Source organism: Corvus cornix, chromosome 24, assembly GCF_000738735.6.
Source record: "Corvus cornix cornix isolate S_Up_H32 chromosome 24, ASM73873v5, whole genome shotgun sequence".
Lineage (NCBI taxonomy): Eukaryota > Metazoa > Chordata > Aves > Passeriformes > Corvidae > Corvus > Corvus cornix.
In genome coordinates this window covers 2,118,775-2,132,148 of record NC_046353.1, presented here as the reverse complement: position 1 = coordinate 2,132,148, position 13,374 = coordinate 2,118,775, and the positions used below count along the sequence as shown (strand labels likewise).

General features: G+C 54.8%; 1 protein-coding gene across 7 annotated transcripts in view; it reads left to right on the top strand.

Annotated features, from left to right (window-relative positions):
* Positions 1-10,394: 10,394 nt before the first annotated feature.
* Positions 10,395-13,374, top strand: part of NECTIN1 (nectin cell adhesion molecule 1) — a 91,559-nt gene continuing 88,579 nt past the window's right edge. For 4 of the 7 annotated variants that reach the window (XM_039565027.1, XM_039565028.1, XM_039565031.1 and 1 more), the window contains exon 1: positions 10,395-10,782. In XM_039565027.1, coding sequence (XP_039420961.1) covers positions 10,701-10,782 — 82 coding nt within the window. In that variant the 5' untranslated portion in view covers positions 10,395-10,700. The remainder of the gene's footprint in view (positions 10,783-13,374) is intronic. The other 3 variants (XM_039565032.1, XM_039565033.1, XM_039565030.1) reach the window with 2 other exon arrangements.

Below are 13,374 nucleotides of genomic sequence, written 5' to 3'. Positions count from 1 at the left end.
CTGCCTCAAGAGCCATTGATCTCTCTTCCTTCCCGGAGAGGCTGGCTGGAGAGGGAAGGAGAGGGAAGGAGAGTTCAGGGTACAGGGATGACTCCGGGTCTCTCCCTTCTCCCTGGCAGCTCTCGCACCATCCTCTGCTCCCGTGTGACCCCTTCTCTCTTCTGGGCAGGGCACTGCAACCACGAGGCTGGCAGAGGAATGGCATGAGGGATGAGGGATGAGGGATGAGGGATGAGGGATGAGGGATGGAGGATGGAGGATGAGGGATTCCTCCTCTCCCCGCTGCCGTGATGCTCCCGGTCTCATTCCCATCCTGCCACAGGTGCCCGGGGTGTTATCCTGGATCCCGACGCAGTTCTGTCACAGGCTGGCACCTCACCTTCCCCTGCCTGCCCACCGCTGTCACCACCACGCCAGCTCCTGTCACACCCGTGCCCCGCTGACGCTGATCCCCCCGGGCTCCGCGTTTCTCCCCTCGTTGTCTGCCGGTGAGTGGCACATGCCAACACTCTGTCCCTCCTCATTCCCTGCTCCTGGCACGTCCATCCCCCTCAGCCACAGTGCCTGTCCCCTTGCTGCTGTCCAGGTTTGATGGCTGGGGCAGCAAAGTCCTGCCCAGCGCCCAGGAGTGGCTGTGACAGCGATCCTAAATCAGGTGTCCCCACTCATGACGCTAAATTCTGTGATTTACGCCAGGGGCACGGGGACAAAGGAGGGGGTGGCGAGGTTTTCTCCTCAGACCCAAGGGAAGCTCTTTGCTGCTGATTCCTAATGATTTATTGAAGCATCCACTCTTCCTCCCAGACCCAGAAAAGGGTCTCGCCTTTGATCAACCAGTGACTCACCATCTGCAGCCGAGGTGATTTACGACAAGCGAGAGCTATTTCTGTGCATGGAAGGGGAGAAAAATAGGCCTCCTCATCACCGGGAGGGTGGGAAGGGTGGAAAACAAGCCACCCACGGGATGTGAGGCTGGCTGGGCTGCTCTGCTCCCCACGGCAAAGGCGCTGCTGGAAGGGGCGGTGAGGGGGAGACGCTGACGTCTCACACAGATGGCTCCACGCCAGGATGGGAATAGAACAGCTCCTGTGATGCTCTGCATGTCGGATCCAGGGCTGGGAGAGGGGCTCTGTCACCCGTGGGGAGAGAGAGGGGTGCAGGCCCAGCATCGACAGATCCTGAGCATCATTCCAGGCCTGAACCTGCTCTTTTCCATGCCCATCTTTCCCTCCCTCACGGCAAAGCCACAGTCTAATCGTTTCCAGATCAGGGAAAAACTGCATTTTTTGGATGAGTTTTGCTTTTGAAGACACAAAATTGAAATCCTTTAAGATCCTTGTACTTTTTCCGTGACATGCCTAAAAGCTGAAGCATCACCTCAGGTTGTTCCCAACTCCCTGACTCAAATTTCCTTTTTTTTTTAGCTGAAAGACCACCCCTTTCCAGGGAAGGAAGATGTCTGGTTGCTCAGGATGTCAGCAGATTCACAGCTAACATTCAGCCACTGTGCAGAGCTGCTGCTCCATGTCCTCCAACAACTGGCTGAGGAGAAGCAGAGTCATTAAAGTGTGTGTTATATTGGCTGGAAAAATCCTCGGGAAGGAGCTCCACGCAGAGCCCCAGTGGGCAGAGTGCTCGGCTGCTCAGGAGCAGTGATTAGGGAGAGTTTGTTAATGAAGCAGATTTCAGTGACTGAAGGCAAGTGGAGAGAGAGGAGAGAGAGCAGAATGTTCATCAAATGCTCCCCTGTGGGCCTGCTGCAGCTGATCTTCCGTGCCCATAAATCAGCTCTGTTCTCACAGCTTTTATCAGCTGAGGATGTGGCCCAGGGGATGTGGGAATCCCTGGAGGCCACAGCACCGTCCCATCCCCATAAAACGCTCAGCTCTGCCCACTGCAGCTCCCAAAGCCCTTTGCAGACCTCCAAAGCTGCTTCAGAGCCAGAAAGGCTTTGCTGACTTTTCCAAATCTGCCTTTTCTTCCTACAATCCCTTTAAATGAGGGGGATCCCCTGAGGCAGAGCAGAGGGACCCTGAGCAAAGCCCAGCCAACCCTGCTGTTCTGATCTCGCTGGGCCCTGCTGCTCTGTAATGAAAATCAGCATCATCCCGTGGAAAGTGGTGCAACACGACCAATTTACTCTGTCTGGGGCTCTGTTCCCAGCTCCCTGGGCCGTGTTTTGCCCTGTGGGAGAGATGAAAGGCTGGATCAGTGCTCTTAAAAGACCCAACACGGATTTTGCCAGTGTTTATAGGAGGATTGCACCCAATACGCACCAAAATATCTTTTCTGTTCCCTTTTCCCTTTTCTAACCTGTCATCCTCCCCCCCACCTCATTCCTTTCCCTTTGTGCAGTGGGTTTGCACAGCCACACGGGGAATTCCCATTTCCTGCAGCAGATTCCCAAATTTCCAGGTGTGATTTTCTCCCCTGTTTCCCTCAGTGATGGGCAACAGGAAGAAGAGTTATGGGGAGTTTATTAGCCCAAAAGCAAGACCAGGACAAGCCCTTCCCCCAAAATAACTCCCGTCAGGTGATGAGAGACATTCCAGAGCGCTTCAGAGCACTCCCCAGGGGATCCAGGCCCCCAGAGCACAGCTTTCCATGGCTTTCTGGAACTGCCAGCCTTTGTCTCCTGCCTTATCCATATCTAATCTCCGTGCCCGTGCTGAATCAGCTGAAGGACAAGAGGAAATCGGATTTGCTGGGTGTTGCTGTGACCCAGGTTTGGGAGAGGCATCTCTCCTTCACAGAGGGGAAACTGGGACATCCAGTTTCTGGCAAAGCTGGGAGAGGAGACCCCCGGTGCCAGGCGGTGCACAGGCACAGCAGAGAGATTGCAATCACATCCTAACCAGCCCTTCCTTCCTCGTGTCCTTCAGGCACCAGTTCCTCAGTCTGGCAGGTCCTCCTAAATCCTTGCAGTGAGCAGGGAAAATGAGGCGTTTTCCCAGCCCTTCATCAATCACTGCCCACCCATCCCTGCTCATCCCCAGGATAAAGCCCATTTAGCCAAGCCCCTTCCCATCCAGCCCTTCATCACCAGGGATCGATATCCTATATTGACTAAGCGGGGCCTGGCCATTAACGAGTTCATTTTCCATCACTTAGATGCAGATGGATTCCCTCAGGAGCCCCAGGGTCACCAAAGTTTCATTAACAGAGGCTGTAAAAGTATTTAAATACATTTGAAAGAATCACTTGACAAATGGAGTGAGCCCACAGCCCTGCTCCTCTCAGGTTATCTGGAAAGAGAAAAGAGACTTTTGCTGCCCACAGAAGGACAAAAAGCCCTTAACAGCTTGTCTCTGCCATTATCCATCTCCCACACTTCACCTCCACACAGGTCCAATTTCCCCATAATGCTCCAGATGGAAACCAGTTACTCATTTATCCCAGCTCTGGGTTAAATGACTGAAGGGGTTTTGGCCGCCAAACTTCCCATGTTTGGTGGTAAACTGAGGCAGGAGATGGTGAAGGCTCAGCCCCAAATCTGGAGAGCTAGAAGAGATGTCACAGAGGCATTGGGAGATCTGAATTCTTGTCCCAGTTGTTCGTATCAGGGTAAAATAAAATGTAACCGAGCCCAACCTGGCCTTGAACGCAGAAAATTCCATGGGAAAAAAGGTGTCAAAAAAATACAGGCTGAACTCAGGGGTCTCTTCCTGCTGCTAAAAGTTTCCTCTTTGCCACAAACCTGTAGAAAACATTGAATTTTACCACCACCAAACTCTGTGTAGATGCTGGCTTACCTGACCCCCATGAAAAAGGGGTTTGGGACCCAGAAACGTCACCAAATCCCCCCAAAACCTCATGGAAAGCGTAGCCCTGCAGTTTCCACTGTGAGCTCAGTTTGTGTCAGAGAGCCAGAGCCACACATTTGAAAAATTTGCAAGCAGAAATTTAATGTGACATTTTTTGTCCCCACTCACCAAGAGATGACTCATTAAAGTCACTTTACAGCTCTTCGTGGGTGCCTGGGGTGGCAGGGGCTCGTGGCACATGGAAACAGAGTCACACTTAGGAGGGAGGGCAAATAAAATTGGCTCCCCAAAATCCAAAGCCTGCATGAATTCCTTCTGCTCACGGGAAGGCTCTAAAGTCCCATTGATCCACTGGTTTTTTTCCAGTATTTTTTCCCATCACAAACCAACCCAAACAGCAAAGAGGAATTAGGAGCAGAGCCTGTTTCTTTGGCTGGCTGAAAGTATGGGGAGTCTTGCCATGAGGACGAGTGCTCATCCTCACTGCCACGCCAGCAGCTCTCCCAGGGAGACGGGCAAAGCCTTTGGAAAGGTCTCCTGAGTTCCTAGGTGACCTCCTCCCTCCAGCATCTGCAGAAGAAGGCAGAAACTCATGGATGGAGGAGAACAATTGTCCCACAATGAGCCAGGAGGAGGGAACCGGCCCATGAGGAGAGAGTTTGTCCTCTGGGACAGAGCAGTCACCTCCTCCCGCTGCCCCTCTGCAGCCACTCCAGGCTGACAGAAACATTCCCCTTGGAGCCCCTCCAAATTCCCATTGCTAGCTCCTCAGACTGCAGCAAAATCCCTCTGAATAGACATCAGGCAGGCCCAGTTGGCATTTACAAAACAGGCTGGGAGGGGGATTACTCTGGGCTCGCCCTGCATTGTTCGGAGTAAAACCCCTTCCCGTCCTGGGCTGGTGGAGGAACGTGCACAGCAAACCTCCACAGGAAATGCAGGGATGCAGACAAGGTAAACTCAGCCTTTAGCATTCACGTCTCTGTTTATCAAGCATTAAAGCTGACAGCCTTGGGGATGATCAATCAGCATCTCTGGGAGGTGCTGATTCCTGTGTCCCGCTCGGATGCTGCCCACCTGGCCTGGCAGATGGGGGCAGAGGGTCCTGGTTTTTACGGGACAGCCAGAAATTATTGACATGGCTGGAAGCAGGAGAGATAAGAGATAGTCTTTGCTGAGGCAGGAACAATGGCAAATTCCTGTGCCTGGGGCTGCTCCGTGTTCACAGCAGTGAGTGTGCTCAAGCCCTTCCAGGACTACACCAAAAATTCCTGGCTCTGGCATTGGAGTTGCTGCAGAATTACACTTTGACATGGATCTGGTCCAGCTTCAAGGACTCCAGAGGGTGACAGTGGCTTCACCCTGCTGATGGCAACGTGCCCCTCACATTTGGGATGGCTGCAGGAGCACAGCTCCCAGTTCACAGCAGCTCTGCTGCCACAGCAACAAATTCACCCTCTCGTGCCACCACCGTGACAGCCTGCAAATGAGACAGGCCCTCAAACCTCCCCTGTGACCCAGAGATCAGGCCCCAAAGAGCTTATGCAGGAAGAGAAGCCTGTTTGTCCAACCACTAAAAGCAAAGGGCTTATTTCCACTTGTAAACTTGCAGCAAGCCCTGATCCCAATTCAAATCCGAAGCAGAGCGTGTCAGTGAATTTCCAGGGCAGGAGAAATCCTCTCTGCGACTTCTCCCTCATGGATGGCTACACAGCAGCTCCTAACGCCCTCCGTCAGGAGGCTGCTCCGAGAGCTGGTTTGGGACTCTGTGTCCTGCCTTCCTTGCCACGCATGGGCACTGCCAAAGCCCTGGGGATGGCAGGGCACAGTGCTGTTCAATAATAAATGCCATTTTCTAATACAGGAACTGCTGGCTCTGAACGAGCTGTGCCCATGCCTCGGTTCAGATCTCGGAGCTGAGAGAGAATTCCCCTTGCCGGACCTCATCAGCAATGCCCTTTGAAGTGTTTCTGCTGATTTCATTCTTTATTTCTCCTCTGTTTTCCCTTTCCCTGTGCCACAGGGTCCCTGTGGATGCTGTGCCTCATCTCCTGCCTGGCTCTGGCCCTCTGTGGACACGCACACACCGTCCCCAGTCCCCAGTGCTCTGTGTGCATGTAAGAGAGGCCATTTAATCCCTTCTTCCATATCAGCTCCTTCAGGGAAGACAACAGCTCCTTCTCTGAGGCATTTCACGGCTTTGATGAAGGAATTATCCTCTGCTGATGGGAACAGGCTGACACAGAGCCCACACAAAGCAGTGGAGTGCCCAGCACTGCTGGCCAAACCTCGGGGCAGTGTTCTGAGCAGGACATAGTTGCTGTTTGCATCACTCTTATCCGTACAAGACCCCAAATTCCAGCCCAAATTCCTCCCCCAGCATGTGGCTGGCTGGATTGAAAGCCGCTCACTCCAGCCCTTGTAGGGCATTTCCAAACCCTGGGTCCTCCCAAGCCCACCAGCCTTGCCATTCCAGCCGCTTTCCACTGGAAATCCGTAGCAAACTCATCCTGCTTCCTGCGAGGCTGGGATTCCTAATCTCCCCGGGCTTCTTTTCTCCATGTATAACGAGGATTACGGTTTAATTCCTGCCTCACAAGGGGGTGCTGTGGGGATTGCCAGGGTTAAGGCACTCAGACAGCACCGCAGCGAGGCTCTTACAAACCCTTCCGCAGAGGGGCTCAGAAAACCCCCACTGCTGCTCGCAGCTCGCATCAGCTCCCATTAACTGGGAGGCAATTTTCTCCTCTAGCTTAAAACTTAAATTCCTCCTCCAGCTGCTGGCGCTATCCAGAGAACAGCAGGGCAGGAGCGGCTCTCAGTGCTGAATTGCCTTTTAAAATAGGGTGGTGCACGGAGGTCTGAGGGAGCGTGAGCTGTCTGCGCAGTGCATATGTGGTGTGTATGTGTGGCTTCATGTGGGAGGCTGGACCAGGAGGGCTCAGAAGTGAAGCCAAGCACGGAATCAGCTCAGGAAGCCCTTTGCACCCCTGATCCCCCATTGTTGGCCGCGCCGCAGACGCATCGTGTGTGTTTACAGATGAAAAAGCAAAAATAAAACTGATGCCGGCTTTAAAATTCCGTTGAGCACAGCCTTCTGCACTGATTCCAAATGTTTATAAACACAGGAGTTAATGTAATCAGCACTGCAGCAAATACACACCAGGTACACAGCGGAGACGGGAGTGTCAAACGCGCTCCATGCTCGGAGTGACAGCTCTCTGCTGTGGGCTCTGCAGCAAACAAAAGCAGCTGAAAAACCCCACCGAGGAATGCTTTCAAGAGCAATCCCTTCCCCCCTCCTCCTCCCCTCCTTCCAAGACTTTCTGGTAGTCATAACTGTAAAAAACTCCTAAAGGTGTCCATTCCCACTGAGCCTTTCAAGTGGCAGGGAGCCACTGGGAAGAGGCCACTGCTTGGGAGGACACTGGGGGAATTCCTGGCTCCCCTGAGGGCCATCCATCAGCCCAGCCCTGTTCTTGTGCTCATTCCACAGCAGACAGGAGCTGCTTTAGAAAGATTTGGACAAGCCTGACTCCAGGAACTGTTCCACCCTGGGGAAGGATGTGCATCAGCTCGCCGGGAAAGATCCCATCCAGAGGAGTTGTGCCAGTGCAGAACCCTCAGCAACCCCATCCCAACTCCTGCCCGCTGCCAAAAGACCACGTTTTCCAGTGGGAAGGGTTTGGGGAGGTCCCACTCCAGCAGGTTGCTGAGGAGACGTTACCTCACACAGCAGCATCAGCAGAAAACCCCGGAGCCGGCGGAACAGCCGAAATGCTGGGCGGACAAAACACTGCAAGCCTGTTGGTTTTTCTTTTTTCTTTTTTTTTTTCCCCAGCCAAATGTTGTTTCATGCTCTAATGGCAATTTTCAGGAACGATATTGGCGTGACAACTTATGTAAGTGTCAGCCAAGTTCCTGCACCGCTTCCAGTGTCTGTGCCTAAACCAGATTTCACAGGGGTGCATAGGAAGGGCTTTGGATCTCTGTTTTGGTGGCTATTTGCCACCTAAAATGAGACTTTTACCAGCCCTAAAACCCAAGAGAGGGTAGATATTGCAGTATTACAAATTATTTTCGTGGGAGAGTGGAACCTTGAAATCCCCTGCCCCAATACTGCAGGCACCACAGTCAGGGCTCCTCCTCCACATCCCTGGCTGGGATGAGCTTCAGGAACACATTGCTGCGAGGGGTGGAACAGGGAAGTAAAAAATGGGCTAAACCAGCCGATCTAGCAAAGCAGAAGGCAGCTCCTGCCGCCCCTCAGAGGACATGCACACAGCGACCTCCCCAAATTTACAAAAAAAAAAAAAAAAAAAAAAGTATGATGCAATTAAATATGTTACATATTATGCTCGTCCTCCCCTAGAAATAACAAAAAACTGCCAAACCAAAGCATTCTGCTCCTGCCTCTCCTGCTCATGCACAAGCTCCCTTGGGCTTCACGGAAATTTTGGACTCACAAAACGCTGCAGAACAGGGGCCCCATGGCACCGTGTAATAAATCTTAGAAGTTAACAGCCAGAACTGTGCCAAATGTGATGGGTTTTGCTTTGTGCAGGATCATGAAAATAATACATTCTGGCTCACTAAGTCAGGCCTGATGCACCAGGGCTAATGGTCCACTGCTGCTGCTGCTGCTGCTGCTGCTAAATGGATTTACATTTTTGTCTCACATGGTTGAGGTCTGTGATTTGGGAGGCCAAGGCCCCGAGGCTCTATCAAATCTCCCCAGGTTCTTGAAGGGAAATGCGAATTTCCCCCCAGGCTGAAATGTCACCTGAAATGCAGGAAGCTTGAAGGAGGAGTGTTGAGGTGTGGCTGCCCCACAGATCTCAGGGACATCAAGAAACAGGAGAAGGGGGAATGTAACACTGGCAATAACGTAAGCTGAAACTTGTTCATGTGGGGAACTCCATGGTAACTCCGAGACACCTGCCCAGGGGAGCAGTGTCTCATCGGACGTATCTCTTTAATGGAGTTGGGAAAGGAAATAATGAGATTTTATGGATTAAAACTGAAATTAGACAGATAAACATTCCACGGGCAGGAAAACCAACCAGCAACAAGGATGCTGGGAACTCCCCATAGCCTGCCTGTCCACAAAGACAGGGGTTGCACTCCTAAGATCAGGTCTGCAGCTTCACAGAGGAGGCAGGAGGCAGAAATCATCAGTTCAGCAGCCTCAGCTCCACAGGCAGGATGTCCAAAGGAGTCCCAGCGGCCTCACAATCTGCGAATCTATTAACAAAACCTCATTACTACGCAATAACTTTTGTTATTTCGGAACAAACCTTGTATCTGGCTAATCCGCTTTGTTACAGAGCTGCCCATCCTTCCCTTGAACAGGAATTAACTTCTAAAGGAATTAAAAGGAGGAGGAGACTGCTATAGGGGTCCTTAGGGGTATCTTTTTATAGCTGCCTGCTGCCCCCCCCTTTCCCTTTCCCACTATGTGTGGTATCCTTCCCCACTGATTCCGTCCTTTTCTGCCTGCCAGGCATTGATTTGTTCCTGTGTTGTTCTAATGGAGCTTGAATTCAACATGACTTTGTTGTTGGTTGTTGTCACTGTTGTTCACATCTTTGTTCGGGGTTCAGCATCCTTGCCGAGGCCAGGGCAGCTCAGGAGCCGGCATTAGCAGGCTGAACACCTCCTTGGCGAGAGATCCACAAAGACTGTGTCTGTGTCCACATAAGAAAGGCTGCCACAAAGCGCAGCGAAGCCGCTGCCCCCTCCTCCAGCACATCAGCTCTTGTGCCGGTTCTGAATCCCCTCGCTTATCAGCGCGCACAGAGGGTGGCCAGGACAAGCTCCTTCTTTCAGCAGGCCCCAGGAAAACGCTGCGCTATCCACGTCCCAGGCGTTTAGGATTGTCAGTTTAGATTCCACGTATTTCACATCGTACAGGGTAAAAAATATGTTCTGTCTGGGAGGTGAGTGTCGGGCAGCGCCAGAGCCGCGGCCCGGGCGCTCCGGCGTCCGAAAGGAATTCGGGAACAACCTCAAGTCCACAAGCCCCGGGTGCCGAGGCAGGAGCACCTCCGCCAACCCACAGCGAGGCGCCCTGGGCCGCGCGGCGAGCCGGACACCGCGAACAAAGCCCAGCTGCCGCCAGCTGCCAACATCCGGAGGGGCGGGCGGCGAGCCCGGCCACCCGTCCCGCCCTCGGCGCGCATCCCCGCCGAGCCGCCGGGCGAAGGGTTAACGCTGCGCCCTCCTTCCGGCCGAGCGCTGACATCACGGGGCAGGCCCCGCCCGCGAGTGTGTGCGTGAGTGCGAGCGCGGCCGCCGAGCCCCGCACCGGGCACCCGCACCCGGGCACCGCACCCGGGCACCCCCGCCCCGCGCCGGCCCGGCCCCGCGCCCCCCGCCCGGCCATGGAGCGCCGCGCCCGGCCCCGCACCGGCACCGCCTGAGCGCCGCCGGGGCCCCAGCGCAGGGCGGGCAGCGGGCGGGGGCTGCCGAGCCCCGCCGCCGGAGCCACGGCACCGCCGCAGCCCGCGGAGGGCTCTGCCTCGCTGCTCTTTATTTGTTTTGCCTACCCTCTGTCTTTTTTGTCTGGGGTTTCTTTTGGTTGATTTTTTCAATTTTTTTTTTTTTTTTTTTAAATCGCATTTTCCCCCCCCCCCCCTTCCCTCGCCACTCGCCCGGGCTCTGCGGAAGGAAGCGCCCGCGCTGCCCCGCGGCCGGAGCGCCCCGCGCCCGCCCAGAGGGGCCCCGCGCCCCGCGGATGTGCGGAGCTCCCCCCGGATCCCTCCCGTCCTCCCGCCGGCTCTTTGTCCTCACGCACCTACGACCTTTTTTTTTTTTTTTTTTTTTTTTTGAATATTTTTTTTTTCAAGCAGACTTGATCATCACCGGGGGCTGGGAGGGTGGGGGGCCCGCGGCGCTGCCAGACCGACCCCTGCCCATCGCTCCTAAGGAACTCTCATGGCTTCACGGCTGCAGACAAGTTGCCGTGCATCGTGCTGGACTATCGGAGTTTGCATCCTGGCAGCCGCGCTCCTACCAGGTGAGCCGGTCCCCGGAGGGCGCTGGGCTCCGCCGGGGCGCTGCGGGGCTGGAGCCGACCCCCGAGGGGGTTTGCGGGGTGCCCGTGGGGGAAAAGGGGTGCGCGGAGTGCTGCGGAGCGGCGGGGAAGGGTGGGATCGGCGTTTTGGGGTGCGCGCCCGGGTCTGGAGCAGGTGTGGGAGCATCTGTGCGAGGGTGGGAGAGATTCGGGGCCGGTTTCAGCTTCAGCTCGGCTCGGAACAACACGCTCGTTTGTTTTGGAAGCAGCTGCAGGCAGCGGGCTCCGGAGCCCTGCGAGCTGAGGCCGTTTGTTTGCTTTTTGGATCGAGCAGCGTCTAGCGAGGCGCAGCAGCCAGGCTTCCCCGGAAAGGCAGCAGCCACGAGGCTGGGCACGGAGCGCAGATGTTTCGGGAGGAGAGATCGAGGGTTTAGGCTCTCCAGCATCCCCAAAATCCCCGCTCCCCTCCACACACACTTCCCACGGGCTCTTTTGCGGAGGGGCTGGACCGCTCCCAGGTTTCAGAGCTTCCTTTCACTGCCTGTGAGCTTGGCTGCCTGATGGCATCTTATTCATCCCTTTGGTTCCGATCCATCCCTTGGGTTCTGATCCATCCCTGGAAAGGAGGACATGGGCAAAGATGCGGATCGACTGCTCCCCAGCTCGGTGGAGCCAGCCGGGCGGTGGCAGAGCAGTCCGTGTGTCCCTTCCCGGGGCTCCGTCCTGCCCCGGGCTCCAGCACAGCGCTGGGAAGCGGGAGAGTGACCCACTTTGGCGAGTGCCCTGCGGGGACTCATTTGTTCTGCTCCAGTGCAGAACGGGTTAATGCCATCCTGGAGGGCTTTCCGGGAGTCGGAGCCATGGAAAGGGGATCGGCAGTCTGCGTTTACAGCTTGTGAATGAACTGAGAGATGCAAACAGAGCCGATGTTTTTTGCCTTTTTGGGGCTCGGCTGCTGGTGGCTGGGGCTGGAGGGCTGGCAGCGGGCACATGTGTGGATCCAGCCTTGAGCAGGGCTGGGAGGCAGCCTGTGCCCGCAGCAGCACCGGGATCTGCAGCTGGACACAAGTTGCGGTGGAGGCAGCGTGGAATTGCTCCACTCCTCCGATATTGGGGCTGGGGCAGCGTCCCAGAGGAGCAGCCAGGCTGGCTGGGCTGTGACTCTGAGATGTGACCGCAGTGAGCGAGCTCTGGGCCATCGGAGCAATGCCAGGGCCCAGAGTTCCCTGGCGCTGGGAGGTGATAACATCAGGACATGGGAGATCAACAGATCACAGCGACAGGATGGTCTGGTTAAAATGGATGAGGGCAGAGATGAAATGGGAGGGGGTGGTGATCCAGAAACCGGGGAGGCTGTGAGAGGGGAAAGGTTAACAGGGCGATGAGAAAGCAGGGCTGGGTGTACCTCGGTATTCCCAGGACAAAGGGATCTGCTGTGCATTGCAAAAAGAGGTGACGGAAGGGACAGCCTCGGGCTCCCTGCGCTCCTCTGTGCTTGCAGGCAGGTGCCTGGCGGAGCTCCGGCTCCTTGCAAGGACTCTCAGAACTTTCCATGCCGTTCTTCAGCCGGCCTTCCCTCTTTCTCGTCCTTCCACCCAGCAGCCCCGTGCTTCCTCCCCACAGCTCCAGGAAAGGCACTGGAGGTGCAGTAATGCTGTGGTGACTGTGCTGGGGAAACCAAAAGGACTTTATGCTCCCCTGGGAATTGCTTTCACCAAGGAGACACGCAGTGATCCTGACACAGCCTGGCATCTCACCTTGTCCTGCCAAGACTTTTCGTCCCGCACGTCTCCTATTTTTGGCTGGTCTCAGGGCTGTGCTGCCAGCAGTGAGGCAGGCTCGTCTGTGCCACTGCAGTAGCGTGGCAGTTTGTCTTGCACTGTCCCACTGACAGCTCTGCCAGGGTAAGCCAGTGGTGCATCTCGTGGTGCCTTGCCAAGGCCGGGGTACAGCCAGCTCCGCAGTGTTCCAGGAGGATAATCCTTCCCAAACCCGGGCCCTGAGCACCGGTGCCCTGCAGCCTGCGTGGGCGAGACTCTCGACCCGACCAGTTTAGTGGTGGATGCACCACAGCTGCAGGAGTGTCTGATCCTGTATATTATTTATTCATTCCTTTATTTCATTTGTTTGGGTGCTTGTGTGGGCTGTGGATGGACCCAGAGCTGCAGGGAAGGACCAGCACGGTGCTGCACAAAGCAGAGTCTTTACCAGACCCCAGCTCTGGATGCCTTCCTGAGGCACGCAGTTCCTCAAGTTCACACTGCGTCGTGCCAAAATCGTGTCTATACACATACATAAAGCTGTGTTTAAGCTTTGAATACAGACAAGCTTAACAGGGAGAGGAAACTCAGGATCCTCTAAGTGAATTAGTAGCTGTGGACTTGTTGAAAAATGTGCTTTCATACCCAACACTCCAGAAAGATCAGAGCACTGCCTGCTCTTTGGAAAACCTTTCATGTCCAGCTGATCAATGCCATTTCATTCTGTTCCCCTTCAGATAATGTTAGCTTTTTTTTTTTTTCTGATAAGGAAATAAAAGTTCCACCGCTGTAAAAGCTGTAAGGAGTCTCGTATAAAAATCTGCTTTACAAATTA